The sequence below is a fragment of the Hemicordylus capensis genome, chromosome 3, assembly GCF_027244095.1.
Source record: "Hemicordylus capensis ecotype Gifberg chromosome 3, rHemCap1.1.pri, whole genome shotgun sequence".
Classification (NCBI taxonomy): Eukaryota; Metazoa; Chordata; class Lepidosauria; order Squamata; family Cordylidae; genus Hemicordylus; species Hemicordylus capensis.
The window spans coordinates 128415667-128433248 of record NC_069659.1 but is presented as its reverse complement, the minus strand read 5'-3'; the positions used below and the strand labels follow the sequence as shown (position 1 = coordinate 128433248).

Sequence of the window (17582 nt, the reverse complement as noted above, 5' to 3'; positions counted from 1 at the left end):
CAGACTTGACCACTGCAATATGCTTTATGTGGGGCTGCCTTTGTACGTAGTCCGGAAACTGCAGTTGGTCCAGAAAGCGGCAGCCAGGTTGGTCTCTGGATCATCTCGGAGAGACCATATCACTCCTATCTTAAAAGATCTACACTAGTTGCCGATAAGTATCCGGGCAAAATGCAAAGTCTTGGTTATAAAGCCATAAACAGCTTGGGTCCTGGGGTATTTAAGAGAATATCTTTGCTATAAATGACACCGCCCATTGAAATCATCAGGAAAGGTTTGAATGCAGTTGCCACCGGCTTGTCTGGTGGCTACTTGGGGACGGGCCTTCTCCATTTTTGCCCTGAGGCTTTGGAACACACTCCCTGTTGAAATAAGAACCTCTCCATCTCTTGCAACTTTAAAAAAGGCAGTCAAGACACATTTGTTCACCCAGGCTTTTAATTAGATACTATTTTAATAGTTTGATAGTTTTAAATAGTTTTAACATTGTTTTAAGTTTTAAATTGCTGTAATGTTTTAACCTTTTCATTTGTTGTTTTTATTGTTTTGTTATAAACTGCCCAGACACTTGTGTTTTGGGTGGTATACAAATATGTTAAATAAAAATAAATAAATATAAATAATAAATACAGCCTACTTCAGTTCCCCTTCTCACGTATGCACTGCCCAAGCCTTTGCTAATCCAATTGCTTTTCACAGTTTTATTGTACTGCTCTCTTAATTGAATTTGTAAAGGAAAGGAATGGAACCTGATGATAAACAATCAATATGCTGGAAAGATAATCAAGTTCCCAACTGTGGTATATCTATAGCATTCCAAAAATTAAATGCGGAGAATTCTTGCTCACAAATATATTAATAGAGTCTCTTGAATGCCGAATTAAAGTGCATACTTGAAATAAATTGCTGTGATAAGAGATATCAGACTTTGGATTTTTTCAATTTACAAATAATGCTATTTAAAACAAAATTCTATAACACATTCTTGCTAAATCTGAAATTATAAAATACATTGGAATTGTTTTAGATAAATTATAAAGCTCTGTCCATTTATTACATTCGAATTAACTTCCCAAGAAGTGTGGGAAGAGAGGAAATTTAGCTATTAAACAGATAATAATTCATTGGGAAGCACTATATCACTTTATCAAGATCTTGCTGAATGGCATTATATTCTCTAATGGGAATGAAACATAATGGGCTCTTAAGTCATGGGCCTGGGAGGGTAGCATTCATAATGATTCCCAAAAGTTTAGGGGATTAAACATCCCCAGAGTGAGACACATTCAGAACAACAATGAAGAATAACTGTGTGCATGTTATTTTTAATATAGCTATAAGGCAAACAAAATAAGCTTAGTAATAGCTAACCAGTTGCTACAGAGTTATTTCTGTTAAACTTTAGACACTTGATGGGTTTGTGATTGAAAATCTCCCTCTCCCTACCCTTGAGGGAAGGAGAAAGTAGCAAGTATCTGCACCATGGAAAAGTTTAAGGTTACAAAAGGGTCTTCAAGTATTTGATAACACAAATCGAGTACAAAGAGAGGCGAGAACATACTATTAATATTTTAATATACTATTAAAATTAAAATATTATTAATATACTATACTAATATTTTAATATACTATTAGCTTGATTGAATGATAGCTAGAAGGAATTATAACATGGATGCTGCAGTTTAGTTTGTTTTATGGTCAAAGTTCGTGTTAATGGCAACATCTCTTGTTTTACCTCTTTTTATTGGGGACCTTATTCTGCCGCTGGTACTTGTAAACATTTTTTTGTAAACCTGCCTTTCACCAGTAGAAGCAAATCATCTTAAGCATAATTAGCACATTGATGTCTTTGACAGTGTAAAAGATTGTGTCGCTTTTTTAGGTGATTATGTGGCTTGATCATTTTCCACCTTTTGCTGTAACTTGGAAGGGATTTTTGTGTCTATGTGTTTCAGAAGAAGTCTTTTGCGGCAAGGATTGGGTTTCTAATCTTGCTGTAGCTGAAACTTCCACATGTTGCATTGAAAGTGTGGGGGGCAGGAGCAGCATAATTTGTTCAGACTTCTTTTCTGTCCTCTGTATTTTGCAGGAACAAGCCCTCGGGTAGTAGTTTCAAATAGCAGTTGCATGCTGGGGGAAAATTGCAGCATATGCAGAGCTTGGATGGGGCTTATGCTTGTGATAAGGATGCCCCAGAGCAAAACCACAATTAACTGGCTGGTGTTCTCCAGACAATAGCCAAAGGTGTGGCTAGTTCTCTTAGTTGGATGAAAGGCAGTAAAGATGCCCCATGAATGACCCAGTGTGGCTAGAGAACAATGTAGCCAAAAAGGCCTAATCTGACTCTGAGGTCTAAAATCTCACAGGATTAGGAACTGGGCCAAATATTGGAGGATTGGGAGTGGGAATAACAAGTGAAAATGGAGAGGAGCAGGTGAGATTGGTTTGGAGCCTATATATAGGTGATGTGGGTTTCAGGAAAATGTTAAATGGGAAACTGTTCTTTTACCTCTTAAATTGATTGAGAACTGATTCAGCATGTTTGATTTATATGTAGTAAACAATACTAAAAATGCCATGTTAATTTATGTGCTGTACATATAGGTATACAAATATGTCAAATATATCAAACTTTCTGATAACAAAACTGTTTGAACTGAAATATTTGATTATGTAAATAAATTAATATGGTTTTTATCGTTCTCACCTTTAAAACCCTTCAGGGCTTACCACCTGCTTACCTGCAGGACCACCTCTCCTGGCCAGTCCTGTCCCATCCTGTGAGATCTTCTCAGGTTGCCCTTCTTTCAGTCCCTGGTCTCGGAGAGGTCCATAGTACTAGGGCCCGTGGAAGATCTTTCTCAGTTGCTGCCCCCTCACTTTGGGATTCTCTTCTCCTCCCCCCCCCCATTCGGTTTGCCTGTTCCCTTTCAGCCCTCAAAACCTGCCTGATGATGATTATGATTTTGGTTTATTTATTCCCCCCCTTAAATTCCGGATGCTGCTCTTGTTTGTACACCGCCCTGAGTCTGTGGATTGGGAGGTATATTAAATCTCTAAATAAAGGAATGAATGAATGAATGAATCTTAGGTCCAAACATTCAAAGCTTTATTTTGAGGTTATTTTACTGGAATGCTTGTATTTTAATATGATAATTCAATAGCATACGCTTTCATACATGGTTTAAATATTAAGCGGAAAAACACTGAAAAGTTAATAATATATGAATTTTATCATAACTAAATTGCTTTGCATGTTTCCTAGGGATGGTCCTCTGAAAAAACATTAATCACAATTTAGGGCAGTTTCATTTTGACATATGTTGTCTTACTCATTTTATGAATCAATACATTTTTAAAAGAAGTAGGATCTTTCCATGGAAGAATAAACCATATCACATCACTGGCTACTGGCTGAGAAAAGGAAGTTTATGTGCTATAAGGTGGCAGGCCTGCAAAGTTCATAATCTCTTTGATTTTGAGGCCTGCTATGGACTACCAAAGAACTCTTTTGTGCTTCCTATTCTAGGAAGAAAGAAAGTAGCAAGAGACTTGGAATTGATTTATACTGTTGAAAGAAGAAATGACTCAGATCCAGCAGAAAATCAGTTTATATTTCATTATGTAATACATATGTGGGTGAAGCTGGCATCCCAAAGTATGTTATGTCTGCTTTGTCGCAATCCTGCCCACATAGCCTTGCTGTGTAAGTGTATCTGTCTTCTGTGGAAGAGGTATATCATCAGTACCAAAGAACACTTGGAAAAGTCTTGAATGTATGTTGTAATTTGTCTGTATCTGCATGACTCACTTTTGCTTTAACCTAATGAATATAGACAGGGTAAATTAGTAAAATGATCCAAAGAATATCAATCTGTATTTATTATGCTCAGCCATTTGCCATTGGGTATGAACAGTATGCACTAAAATCAAAACAAATACAGCTGCTTTTAAAAAGCAAAGTATAAAAATACCATAAAATCAACATTTCAAACTACTAGAAGTAAAATGACTCATAGTTTCCTAGCCAATATTGTGAGTAAAGCAACTGAGTGTGCTATACTGAAACAGTCATTACTCAGAAATTTCACCACCACCTATTGGAATGGTCTGTCAAGATACAAAAAAGATTGAAAGGAAAGATCGTGCCGTCTAGTCAATGTTAACTCCTGGTGACCATAGAGCCATGTGGTTTTCATGGTAGAATACAGGAGTGGTGTACCATTGACTTCTCCCGTGCAGTATTGCCATTGTCACTGAAGTGAGCTCCCACCTCCAGCACCTTCCTATGTAGATATTTGTAGTCATTTACTAGGCACAGTCTGGGAAACACACTGGTGGGGATTAGAACTGACAGCTGATCTAACCCTAACCCTTCCTTGGTCTCATATACAAAGGGTAGAACTACAGGTAATGAACAAACTCTTCAATCTAATTACATCCAAAAATACACATCTTCTCTGCCAATGGAATGCCTTTTAAGATTGGCAGAGGGCATCACCTGAAGTCGGAGTTGTGTGAAAAGGTTTGAAAATACAGTACCTTAGAATGGTGTCTTGTAAGCCTGGGGAACCAAACTGAGAATTTTGAAATCCCCCCCCCCCCCCCAATATCCTCTGCAGCATCCTGCTCAAAAACCCAGCTTCTCAGTCACCCATTGGTCATTTCTTTAAAAATTACTCATCATGATACAGTATCTCTTTAGCTGAACTTTACACTGCTGCACCCGGCCTTCATCCCAACACATTTTTTTGAGCCTGCTACCCTCCATCGCATCTAATCTATCCAGTAATGAAGGTAGAGTAAGTCCATTTTGATAGTGATGGAGGGTAACTGTGACTCTGATCTAAGATACTGGAGTGCCTATGAGGAGCCAAGGTTATTTTGAATAGTCTTTAGCTTCACCTTGGCCTCCCCCTTCCCAGTTTCCTTTATCTGGAAGATAGCTTTAGAAAAACGAATCTGTAGGATAGGTTTTATCAGTTGTCCCCTCTGGAGTAGAACTGTTAGCTGTGTGTTGATTTTAGCACTCAATAGTAGAGTAACTTGTATGTGGTACTTCCATTGATGTTTTTGTCAAAATTTATCCTCAAGTACTTAAAGGACCTTACTTGCTCCAGGGCATGACTGTCAATTAGCCACTTAAAGCAGTGTGGTATTTTTCCAAGTACTGTACCATAATCTTCGATTTGGAGTAGTTTATTGACAGCTCTTCATCCTTACAAAAGCTCTGAAGTCTGATTAGCATTCTCTAAAGTTTTAATAATAAAATATAAAAGTTTATATATAAAAGGTATAAAGGTTTTAATAAATAAATAAATAAAGGTCAGGTTTGTTTAAAAAAGGAGAGAAAGAGGGAAAGAGAAAAAGGGAGAAGAAGAGAGAGGAAAATCAGAAGGTGGGGGTAGGGGAAGGAGAAGGAATACACACCCTCTATCTCCTTTCTTTTCTCACCTCCCCCAACCAGCGCAGCATACAAAGGCTGGCTTGTGGAAGGAAAGGTCAGGTGGGGGCAGGGAGGGGGGAAACCTGGAAAGATGTTTGTAAACGAATGTTAAAAATTGTAAAAAAACAAAAAACAAAAACAGGATTAAATCATCAGCATATAACACAACTACTACTCTCAGAGTTCCAAGTGAGGGTGCAAAGAAAGTGGGGGATGTCATTCTTGTAACAAGATTATTTACACAACCCACACACATGAACGGGGCCCAGAATGCAGCCCTCTTTTATCCCTCTAGTAGTTTGGATTGGTTCTGTCAGTGCACCTCATCAATCTGGATGGATACTATAAAAACAAGCCAAATGATACTTAAAGATAATGGAATATAATACAATTCTGGTTGTATATATATATCAATAACCTCCGATCAGAAGTTCAGTACAGTTGTGCTCATGGAGCCATACGTTGTTTCAGTTTCTACAATCTCCACCATTTCCCAGTCAAATATTATTCTGGTGATGAATCCCAATTCTTGTAGAATGACATCTTTCCCCACAAATGAGTCTGCCATGTCCTGTGTTGACCACTTAGATTGAGTTAAAGGGATTCTTCAGGGTCATATTCCTTAACCCTAACTTAGAGAAGGGGAGATAGACTGTAGTCCCCTTGCTCCCTACCACTGGCTTTAGGAATGGACTCTGTAGCTGGATTACCCAGCAGTTCTCAGCCCTTGGGGCAGTGTTTCAGAACTATATAAAAACTCATCTATTGTTACCAAGGTATAATCTCCAGCACTGGTAGATGTAAAGCTCCATCCAGTATCACTAGAATTGCCAAGGCAGGTTGCTGTTTCTGTAAGCGGCGTATGAAACTGTGCAGAGTTAAGGTCTATATTTGCCTATGTCTGATAATACTAAGTCTGACATATCTATTTGAAAATGGCCTCCCTGGTCCTTAGTTTCTATGGTTTCCTCCTTATTGTGGGAGGCAAGATGCCTCCAAATACCAGTTGCAGGGGAGCAACAGCAAGAGAGAGGGCATGCCCTCTTGCATCTGGTGGGCCGCTGGAAATACCTGTGTGAAATACCCAATTCCGTCAATAAGCAAATTATTTATTCATTCATTTATTCATTTATTTATACATCTTATATCCTGCTCTTCCTCCAAGGAGCCCAGAGCAGTGTACTACATACTTAAGTTTCTCCTCACAACAACCATGTGAAGTAGGTTAGGCTGTGAGAGAAGTGACTGGCCCAGAGTCACCTAGCTAGTATCATGGCTGAATGGGGATTTGAACTCTGGTCTCCCCATCCTAGTCAGGCACTCTAACCACTACACAACACTGGCAATTACAGAAATTGTTGATTGGACTTCAGTTAGAGCTTTCTTTATCTGGGAAACCTCTTCAAAAATTGTTAAAACTGTTTGTCCTATGTTTTCATAATGACATAATGACCCCCCCCTTCTCTTGTGGCGACCTTGGAGTGGGCAGAGTGGGATCAGGTGATAAAGGAAAGTGGCCTAGGTTGTCTTGTGGCCCTTGTAGGGTGACAACACTTTGTCTGGGAGGTCTGGAAATTGCCACAAAGGTCAATGTAGAGTTCAGATCAATACCAAGAGTAAAATATTTGTAGCCTCAAGAACTGAGAGTGAAGAAAACTTTCTTCTCTCACCTGCTGAAACTGATTTGCTTCTGGCTTGCCAAAATGCCCCAGCCGTAACTGTCAAAATTTGTCATGCTATCCTGCATAGCAAGGAAAGAAAAGAAGTGGGCAAGGTTGTGGTGGGGGTGGAATAATTTTTACACTGTCTTCTAGTTAGCACTATAACCAACACTAAATTGTAGGGAGTGCACAGAACCAGTTAAGCTCAAATCTGGACCAGTCTGGGCTCGGGCTCGGGCTCAGGCTCAGGCTCAGCTGAACTGGGTCAGGTCCAGTTCGGCCATCGAGTCGGCCTGGCTATACTTGTAAAGGGGAATCTGGCTAGGATTTGAACTCAGACCACCCGAACCAGGCCAGCTTGATGCGAGCCAGCTCACACATCCCTACTAAACTGGCTGCTCTGTAAAGATGTCCTTGCAAGCCATCTAGTCTACCACTACTGCTGCTGTTGTTGTTAGAAGTGGTCCAGTTCTTCTCTGGAAGACAGACATTTTAGGAGTTCATAGTTTCCAGGCCACAATCTCTTTGCCACAGACTGAGAGCTGCAGGAAGAGAGTCCTTCAGCTCGCACCTGAGGCTTGTGCCTTTGCCATTCTGACAACTCTTTCTCTCTATTCAGTATTATTTTAGCCTTTTTTTTTTTTTGCATACTTCCGCTTCGTGAAGAGGCCATATTGAAAACTATTTTCCAACTGGCCCCTTGTCATTAATTTTTTACAGTAGGAATTTCATGGTGAATTGTGCTGCAATTTTTTCAATCCTGTGTCACTCTTGCGTGGCCATATTAACATTTAGGTCTGCTCCTTGCATCAGGGGAGTAACTATAATAGGGCAAGGGGAGACAGTTGTCTGGGGACCCACTGCCTTGGTGCCCCCCCCGAGGCAAGTCACATGACTGACTCCCCCAGCCGCACACCCGCCCGGGCTTCCTTCAGTTGTATTCATCCTCCAAAATTGATGGGAGTGTTAAGACCTGGAGCTACCAGAAGAGCATGTCTTTCTATAGTACCATTAAATGACTTGCATCGTCCACAATTAACAAAATCTTTTAAAAGATAATTTAGGATGATGTTCTGTTGTGGCACATGTGTTTTATAGCTATAGATATAGATAAAGATATAGATATAATGAAATTTTACTATGCTTTTTGTTACCACTATTCAGCCTCATTTAAGATTTCTTTACTTCATGAGCTGAGCTTCAGTGAAGGGGGCCCATTTTAAAATCTTGTCTCTGGGCCCACTCCAACCTTGCTATTCCTCTGCCTTGCATGTTATTTATTTACATATAGAAGTTATGAACGTTTAAGAAACACTGCGTGGGTTAGTGAATGGTCTGAGAGCACCTGCTGCTGAAGCATGTGTGGACTTGATCAGTCCCTTAGAGATCACTGAGAGTTGCATGTAAAAGTAGAAGAGAAATATAATATTAAGAGGCTTGTTTGGTACTCAGTCACTGCTATTTTAGACTGCTGGTTCCTGATAGTGGCTCACAGATTAACACTGAGCATGTGCAAGGGGAAGGGGCAATCTTTACCAATCCCCCCGCTGCCTCCAGTCCCCCCACGCCACAATCTGTCCTTGAAGATCCTCCAATCCTCAGGGACTTATTTTGGGGAGTATCCAGGACAGCAGAAGAGAAGGAAGGCTTGGCAAAAATTGCCCCTTCCCTCTTGTACATGCAAAACATCCATATGTGCACGTGATGTTACTATCTGAGCCTCTGTATTTAGAATCCCCAAAGTATAGCAACCTGCTACTGGCATGTGCCGCTGCATGGACAGTATCTGCGCCCTGTTGAATAAAGAGGTAGCAACTGGTCAGATCAGGAAGAGGGGTTCTTCTTTGTATATACCAGACATCATACATAGTGGCATAATTTTAGATCTAGATTTTATTCGAGGAGTAACTGTGTTCCAATACTTTATTATTTTCAGCCAACCATTATTAAAATGTATCACTATGTCACATTGGTTGGCCCCAGAAATTTTAATCACTTTGGATGTTTGCTTTTTTAAAATACCCCAATATCTCTGAAAGAATGGGCCTTTACCTTCATTTGCAGGGGTGGGGTGGAATCTTAATAAGTGTTTGTAGTGCTGTCTTCCCTAGTCGTCTCTTTTTCTGATAAGGACATAAATAACTTAGTTGTTAAAAGCATAATTTGTATGTAAGGCACTCAGACCCTACATGATTAAAAAGGGGTATGTGCTCTGAATGTGTGCATCATGATGTCCAGTGCATTCCTTTATCAGGATGTCTGGGAAAGTTATCAGGATGGGCATACTCTTAGCACATACCTTTGAATCATATGGGTCAGTGTGTGTGTGTGTGTGTGTGTGTGTGTGTGTGTGTGTGTGGGGAGTATTGCTCAAATGAGCCTTCATGTTTATGAAAAGGTGGAGAACAAGTACAGAACTGCTGCTTCCCACTATTGGTCCCCCCCCCCCCATTTCCTGGTTAGTAGGAGATGCAGGTTCAAATAAAGAAATTCATGTTGTGAGGCATACTGATGCTTGTTCAGAACTCTGAGCTCGTGAATATGATTGGTTATTCTCTCTATAACTCTTGCTGCAATTTCTGACAAGTTTGCATGTTAAAGGGGTTAATTGAAGGCTAGAGTATCTCTTTGCTCCTTTCTCTTTATTTCTTCACTCTTAATGGAATAATATTTCAGCTCTATCTCATTCATTATGCATTGGAAATGGAACAAGTTTAGGATTCAAGATAAGTAACCACCACAGATGAAAGGTCCCTTGAGTCCATCTTTATGCAATCATTTATTCAGAAGTAGCCATATAGTCCATCTCTCTCCTTCCCTCCCTCCCTCCCTCCCTCTCTCCCCGCAAATAACTAAGGAGTATATTTAGAGGTTGGAATGATTTATAAGGTTTTGTTCTTCGCCTATGTTACTTTAGCATAAAGTGTGAATGGCTAGTGAAGAATAACAATTTTGGGGTTACAATTTTATCTGAGGTTTCGCGCAAAGGGATGTGGCTGGAAGACCTGGGATTACTATACATGTTATGAGAGGAGTTTTTAAAAAAATCTCCTTATGGGACATTGTAAGCCCAGTTATAAAACAGGCAGTTTCCCAAGAAACAATAGAGAGTAAAGTAAAGTGTGCCATCAAGTCAATTTCGACTCCTGGCACCCACAGAGCCCTGTGGTTTTCTTTGGTAGAATACAGGAGGGATACAGAATACCATTGCCTCCTCCCGCACAGTGTGAGATGATGCCTTTCAGCATCTTCCTATATAACTCCTGCCAGTTATAGTACCAGCGGGGATTTGAACCGACAACCTTCTGCTTGTTAGTCAAGCAGAGAGGCTTGACTATAATAATGAGGGGATTCCTAGATGATGCAGACATGTAGTATATACACATGTCTAGACTTGATGCTTTATCTCTGCTGTAGTTACTGAATAAGTGTACTATCAAGGGGAATGGGGAAGGGGTGATGGGTGGTCTGCTCAGTGGAGAAATTCAGTGGAATGATCCAGTGAAAATCAAGGCGAACAAAAGGAGGAAGCTTGCAGAGGATCAAACAGGGAAGTTGGAAGCAGGGAGGACGGAAACTTGAGAGAGTTTGAGGAGAGAAGGAAGAAGGAGCTGTCTGGGAACCATCAGGGAGACCGAGGGCAGAAGGGAAGGAAACCCGAGATAGTTCAGGAAGAGAAGGAAGAAAGGAGCCGGTCCAAAACTGGCAAAAGAAGCGGGAGGAAGGGAGAAAACACCAGGAGAAAACCAGGGAGAAGAGCAGCAAGGAGTAAGGAAAAACCAGGACGAAAGGGAAAGAGAAACAGCTTCTTTTACTATGGAAGGACAGCCACCTGCCAGATCTCCAGTGAGGGGTTGAACTATTCAAATGTTGGAGGGTTCTGGAACCAGGTAGTAGAACCAGAGAAAGGAGTGGTTCCCCATGTTGCCGAGGGCCCACAGAGGAAGGAGGATACTTGTTTTGGAGCTGCTTGGGTTTTGTTGCAAGGAAAAGGATGAAGGAGAGTGTGCGAGCAGGGCCGCTTGTCTGGAAAGGGACACCCGATGAATGTCCCTGGCTGGAAAAATTGTCTGGTGGTTATCCTTTGGGCTTTACCTTATGCTATTTATGGGAAGGTGCACTCTAGAGCAGGCCTGCTCAACTTAGGCCGCCCTGCTGTTTTTAGACTATGGCTCCCATAATCACCAGCCACAGTGGCCAATAGCCACGGATTATGGGAGTTGTAGGCCACCATCTGCAGGAGGGCCGAAGCTGAGCAGGCTTGCTGTAGAGTGTGCAGTTCTGGCATAGGCATGTTACTTATGTTTGAGCACAGGCCAGACATAATTGTCAATATTGCTTGATTTTTGCAATGTGTCCAGTAAATATATAGATCTCCACATCACCCTTGGACCCTTTTGGGGACAGGCAGGTACAGATTTAAGGGTGCTGTGGGGGCTCTACTTGGGGGCCCAATTCTGAATCTCCTATGTGTGAACATATTGAAGTTGAAGCTGTTTTTACAGAATTCCACTAACACTTGTGATATTGCTGTACTGAATGTATTTTACAACTAGAAAGCAATCTCATAGGCTAAAGAGCAGGCATCATTCTTCAGAGACCACTCTGAATGGCTATCAATCTATCTATCTATCTATTTATCTATTCATCCATCACCCAAACCTCTGTCTCTGGGTAGTTTAGAGCAAAATAAAACAAATTAAAACAGGAATTAGAACCTTAAAAAACAGTTGGTCCCTACCTGCTCCTCTGCCACTACCCCGCCGTGGCGCTGTCAGTTCTCTCAATTCTAAAAAGCAGTGCCATGCAGGGTGGAGAAAAACAATGATTTTAAAATAAATAAATAAATAAAATCAGATTTTTTAATTTTAATCAGATTTTTTAAAATAAATGCTTTTTGAGGGGAAAATCTATCTAAAGATAGTTTTCTGTTTAAGATACATTATAGTCCAAAGGTATTCATCATGAAATAAGGATTAATTTTTAATTATGTAGCATGAGGCTTATATATGCAATGTTTAAATTTTTTTAAAGTGAATTCCATTACTCCATTCACAATGTCATGCTCTTCCAGAGGTTTCTGTAAGATTATTTTGGGCAATTTTTCTATCTAGAAGAGGACCAAAAATGAAACCTTCATCTGGTTGTAAATATTAAGATTATATACCAGCAAGAATGAGTCTTTATGTAAAAAACCATGATTTAAATCTAGTCTTACTGACTAGTCATTTAAATCAATTTGAATTAAATCGATTTGATTTAAATCAAATGCACCCTGGTGCCACGTGGATGCTTCTCTGTTTCCAGCAGCGTGTGCGCATGGTGTCAGCATGCACATGGTGCCTGCACATGCACGGGCACCATTTGCGCAGTAAGTTACACCATGCTGACCACTCAAATGGTGCCCACGGATGCCATGTGCATGCACACCCTGTTAGGATCAGGGAACCAGCGCAGCTTTTTAGAATGGAGAGAATGGAAGTGCCACGGTGGGGCGGAGGAGGAGTAGGTCGGGACCTGTGTGCCTCCTTTTCCAAGCTAGCACTCTCCACCACCCCTAGGGATACATGAAATGCTTAGTGCACATCTCTAATGGATATAAATTGGTTGCTTTTGAAGAGGTTGTTATGCTGCTCTTCTGGCCAGTTTTAGAGTGCTCAGATGTTGAATTGTAATTGTACGTGTATCTGCAGGCCTCTCAGTATCTGGCTTATGGGTTGCAGAAGGTAATTGGTTCCACTCCCTGAGCTGGTTTATTTCTGGGTTTCTCTGTTTAGTTGAGGTTTAGTGAACAAGGCCTGATTTTTACAAAATGTGAGTTACAGATAAAACACTTTCTTGTGTGTAAGTATTTTATGCTTGTGTTTTTAATTAACTTAGCATGTGCACTGGCTCATTTCTGTGTAACTGACAGACCTCTACCCAAGTCATCAATAATGTTATTGGGTGTTCATGAAACTCCTATACAACACATCTTTTATAAATTGGGCCTATATATTTGGTTTGAACATGGGAATGTAGGTCTAAATCTCATTCTCTGCTCAAAGAAATTCACTTGATTGCCTCAAGCAAGTTTAAGTGGTTCACTCAGATGCCCTTTAGATGTTACAGCAGCAGTGTGGGAATGGTAATCACTTTTGTGAGTTCATCCCATTGCACTGGTGTGGAGTGTAAAAGCTCACCACCATATGTGTCATTACTAGCAAATAGTCATTCATTCATTCATTTCTAACTAGATGACTGGAAGATAAAGACTCCTGTGACAGGTCCTGCTCATGTAGTGGTAAGATTTAATTTAAACATTATAATGGTATTATATAATAAGCCCATATGAAAACAACTGTCATGCTGCTGCTATAAAATGAGTGTTTGTGAGAATAAATAGCTTGAATTTGTAAAGCACTTTGTACATGGAAGAGTACCATAGAAATGAGAAAGAATAGCCTTTTCATTACAGTGCTACCATAGTAACTCTCCCGTTGCCTTACAAATGTTCTGCTACCCCTTCCTTTTTTAATACCCTGAATTCTCCTCCATGCCTAATCTAGTGGCAGGATGTCTTAGCTCTTTACTTTTTAAAGCAAGTCTACACTGAGCGTAAAACTGAGTAATATTAGAATACTGGATCTTACAAGCACAGTTGCTTTCACTAGTTTTTATTCCGTAGTTTGTTACAATAAATAATGTGATCTGAATTCCATGCTTGAAAGCTCTTTTCAGAAATAAAGTGTGCATGTGTGTGCCTTGTAGGATGAATTCCACCAACCATTTTGTTTCCCTTTCCACTTTCTAGGATGCGTCAGGATGAAACGCCACAGGCATCTAAGCAGTAGTGACAGTTCAGACAATGAAAGTAAGTAGTGTGATATAGTCTTCCTTTGATCCGTCATCACCACTTGTGGTTTCCTTCTGGTTTGAGGGCAAACCGTTTCACCTCTTTTCATGGTTTTTAGAAAAGTATATTTCTTGTTTAATTTCATTTCCTCTTGCTCATTGTGGTATTCAGCATTAACAGAGGGAGACAAAATTAAGAGATCCATTGCCAGGAAGAAAAATGTAGCTGTTGAATACAGTCTTAAGAATCTTTCTTAGGATTAAAAAGCTGTTGGTATAGTTCACATTTTAGGAAAATTGAATATACTAATATACATTTTGAGGCCTGTTTTTGATGCTAATATGTTAGTTGCATTTTTCTCACACAGTGTAGGAGGTCATTCTAAACCATAGATAATTTGTGTTAGATGTTTTTATAATTGGGATCAATACTAAAAACATTCTTGTTGATAGAAGTCAAGTATGAAGAGTATAAGAATAGGCACCACTTTGGACTTTGATGTTTTACAGGACTATTAAAATGATTTATCCACATGTGAATGTAGATTTGATTAATGAAGCAGCTTCTAAATGAGGCACTACATATACTAGAGCTTCTGTATGTATTTGTCAGGTATGTGTTCTGATAGCTGCTGTAGACGGCACCTTTGGCTTGAGAACTCACATTCAGCCCTTTCCTTGCCCCCATGTTCCTTGGAATAGGGATGTGTACGAACCAGTTCAAAGGCCCTTTTACGGACCTCTGAACCAGTTCGACCGCGGGGTGGGGGTTACCTTTAAGGAGCAGGGAGGGTGCTCTTGCTTCCCGCCGGTGCTGTGTTTAAAAATGATCCTGCAGGGCGGCAGTGTGTCCCCTTGTCGCCCTAGTGCGCATGTCACACACCCCCACACGCACCTGGCACTTCCGGTCTGACGCGCACCGGGATGGTGAGTTACGCTGCCGCACCGCGGGCCCGTTTTTAAACACAGTGCTGGTGGGGGGAATGTGACGGGGTGGGCAAGAGCTCTCTCCCTGCTCCTTAAAGGTAATGCCACCACCCCGCTGTCGAACCAGCCGTCACTGGTTCTGTGTACATCTCTACCTTGGAAGGGGATACTGCTGACGAGTTGCCCTTCCAGCAGAATTTTACTTCAGAGAAGAGAAGACTGAAGTAGGGATGGGCCCGGACCGGTCCGGAGGCCATTAAAAAAGCCTCTGGACCGGTCTGGACCTGGGCGGTCTGGTTCGGGTGGGGGGGGGTACCTTTAAGAGTGGCGGGAGGGTTTACTTACCCATCCCGCCGCTTTCCCGCTCTGGCGCCCGTAATCCTTAGAGTAATTGGGGCGGCAGGACACCTCCCTGCCACCCCTTCCCCGACATTGCTTGTAAAAATTCCCAGGAGTCCTTTGTGCGCGCGCACGCACATCACAGAGACGTGCACACGTGCAAAGGACTCCTGGGAGTTTTTACAAGCAACGTCGGGGAAGGGGCGGCAGGGAGGTGTCCTGCCGCCCCAATTACTCTAAGGATTACGGGCGCCACAGCGGGAAAGCAGTGGGAGGGGTAAGTAAACCCTCCTGCCACTCTTAAAGGTATCCCCCCACCCCAGTGCCGAACCGCAGTTGGCAGTTCCGTGCACAACCCTAGACTGAAGGTGAGGCAGCGTTGAGGGCAGTCTTTCTTGTTGCTGGGAGTATGGGGCAAGCTTCTCTGGCAGTTACTACAGATAGCTGCAACAGGCGAGTATATGATCAGACAAGATCAACAGTCCTTAGTTCTAAAAAAAAGATATGAGACCAGCTGGATTCTGCACTCTTTTCAGGCTTTTATTTATGACTTCTGGTCTATGAAAACATCCTTGAATCAATTTGTTCCTTTAACTTCCAGTTCAGAGTACCAGCATAGGGTTTGTTATACAATTAAGGATTCAAAGACAGGTATCTCAAGATTGGGAACATCCCAGAATTCCTTTTTGAGGTGGACCAGCTATGCCATCTTGTTTATCATGGATCATTTTAAACTGTTGTCTTTCTTTACAGAATTCAACATTCCAACCACTTGCATATTACACAGATAACTGTAGTTACATAGTCAACTTGGTATGAAAGTACTTATGAAAATTTTTCCTAGTATGAAAAATAGGAAAGTTGTGATCTCTCGTCAGCTGTTCATTCCTTGTATGCTCAACAAATCACAATTTGAAGCAAATTGTTATCCCAGGACAACAGACCCATAACCCGTTCTGTTGCCCCTGACAAAATCTGGACAGCTGATTTCTGTTGTGAACCACACAGAGACGTAAGTTTTGGGCAGTATAAAAGTATGCAAATAAATAAATAAATAAATAAATTTCATGTACAGGCATAATTAGCAGGTTGTATTATCAGTAAACCAAAGAGATCACTGCAGTACTTGATTGTATATGGAATGCTCTAACTTTAGGAAGCTAAGGAATATTATGTGGCAGTGAACTTAATTCTCTCCCTCTTTTTTGTTACTTCTCATATAGGTCCTTGTACTTCTTTTTCCTCTTGTTCTAAGTACCGGAGCAAATCAAAAACTCCAGCAAATGAGCAAAAGAAACCTGCTGAGGTAAACTGATCATGGTTATCAAATTCTTAATGTAGTACATTTACCCTGACTGTTCACCAGCGTAAATGTTCTTGAATTTTTCTTTCTTAGCTTCCAGTTTATTCTTTGTTTACAGTGGGCAAGTCTCAATTGGTAAGAGTAAGCAGTGATATTATGGTTAAGCATATGTTGTAAGAATCATTTTGGTATGTTGATAAACAAGCAGAATTGCTTTGCAGTCACAAATTACCTTTATGCTGGTATTTTTAATTACTTTTAAATGCATTTTCATGCTGCTTTTCCCATGCTTAAAGGGGTACACAGAATAAAGAATAGTTAAAAACACAATTCAGTGACTAATTTAAGGTATGGAATTCAGCAGACATCTTAGGTAACTGCCACCATGGTTAGGATTAGAGTGTGTGCTAAAATGGGGTATATGTTTCCAGTTGTACCTGATGATTGAAATTCCAGATAGGTTTGAAATCTCAAGCAAGGCAAATTTCCTGACATAGAACAGCTTTATGATTTGTATCTTGTCACCCTATGGAGAATTTCTATCCATTTTAGCCTCTTTCCCCTTTTCTCAGGCCATTTGGGTTCCCAATAAGTTGGGGATCCTCCTTCAGTTTGTCTTCAATTTACCCTAAGCAAGGTGTGTCTGTGTGTCCCACTGAATTATCTACTAAAATTAAACTACAAAATGTAGAATAAACACATTCCCTTTTCCTACATTCTAAAATTTGCTCTGAAGGTTGAACCAGAGTAGGCCAAGTACCTTGATATTGCAGAGATATTTTTTCTTCATGTCCTTCAAGTGAACTTGAGGTGCCCAATGATGTGAAACACCTTGTCTCCTTCTTCCTCAGTCTGAGATCCTAGCCAATGTCTGGCACCTTTCTCCATTCTCCTAGATCAGCTTCCCCCTCAAGGAACCTTACCTGATCTCTCTTTTCTCTTATAGTAAAGCCCAGGGATGTGCAGAATATTCCACGCTCAGAACGTTCTCACTCAAAATGGGCCGATGTTCCATTTAGAACAACCATTTAGATGGTTGTTCCTACAGAATGAGCCCTTCATTTGAAGGGGA

The 17582-nt window shown here is 40.8% G+C and overlaps 1 protein-coding gene and 1 long non-coding RNA gene across 12 annotated transcripts in view; one reads left to right on the top strand and one right to left on the bottom strand.

Annotated features, from left to right (window-relative positions):
- Positions 1 to 17582, top strand: part of JADE3 (jade family PHD finger 3) — a 65206-nt gene that overhangs the window by 23627 nt on the left and 23997 nt on the right. For 5 of the 9 annotated variants that reach the window (XM_053307229.1, XM_053307230.1, XM_053307231.1 and 2 more), the window contains exons 2-4: positions 13344 to 13390; positions 13901 to 13960; positions 16431 to 16513. In XM_053307229.1, coding sequence (XP_053163204.1) covers positions 13912 to 13960; positions 16431 to 16513 — 132 coding nt within the window. In that variant the 5' untranslated portion in view covers positions 13344 to 13390; positions 13901 to 13911. Of the gene's footprint in view, positions 1 to 10577; positions 10876 to 13343; positions 13391 to 13900; positions 13961 to 16430; positions 16514 to 17582 lie in introns of those variants that run through there. The other 4 variants (XM_053307228.1, XM_053307235.1, XM_053307237.1 and 1 more) reach the window with 2 other exon arrangements.
- Positions 3596 to 17524, bottom strand: LOC128349921 (uncharacterized). 3 transcript variants are annotated; one of them, XR_008319063.1, is made up of 5 exons: positions 17271 to 17524; positions 13874 to 14096; positions 11849 to 11896; positions 7117 to 7187; positions 3596 to 3823 (listed from the first exon to the last, which is right to left on the bottom strand). It is a non-coding gene; the product is annotated as an uncharacterized LOC128349921 (long non-coding RNA). The 3 variants fall into 3 exon arrangements; XR_008319065.1 differs by lacking the exon at positions 13874 to 14096 and adding an exon at positions 9160 to 9230; XR_008319064.1 differs by lacking the exon at positions 13874 to 14096.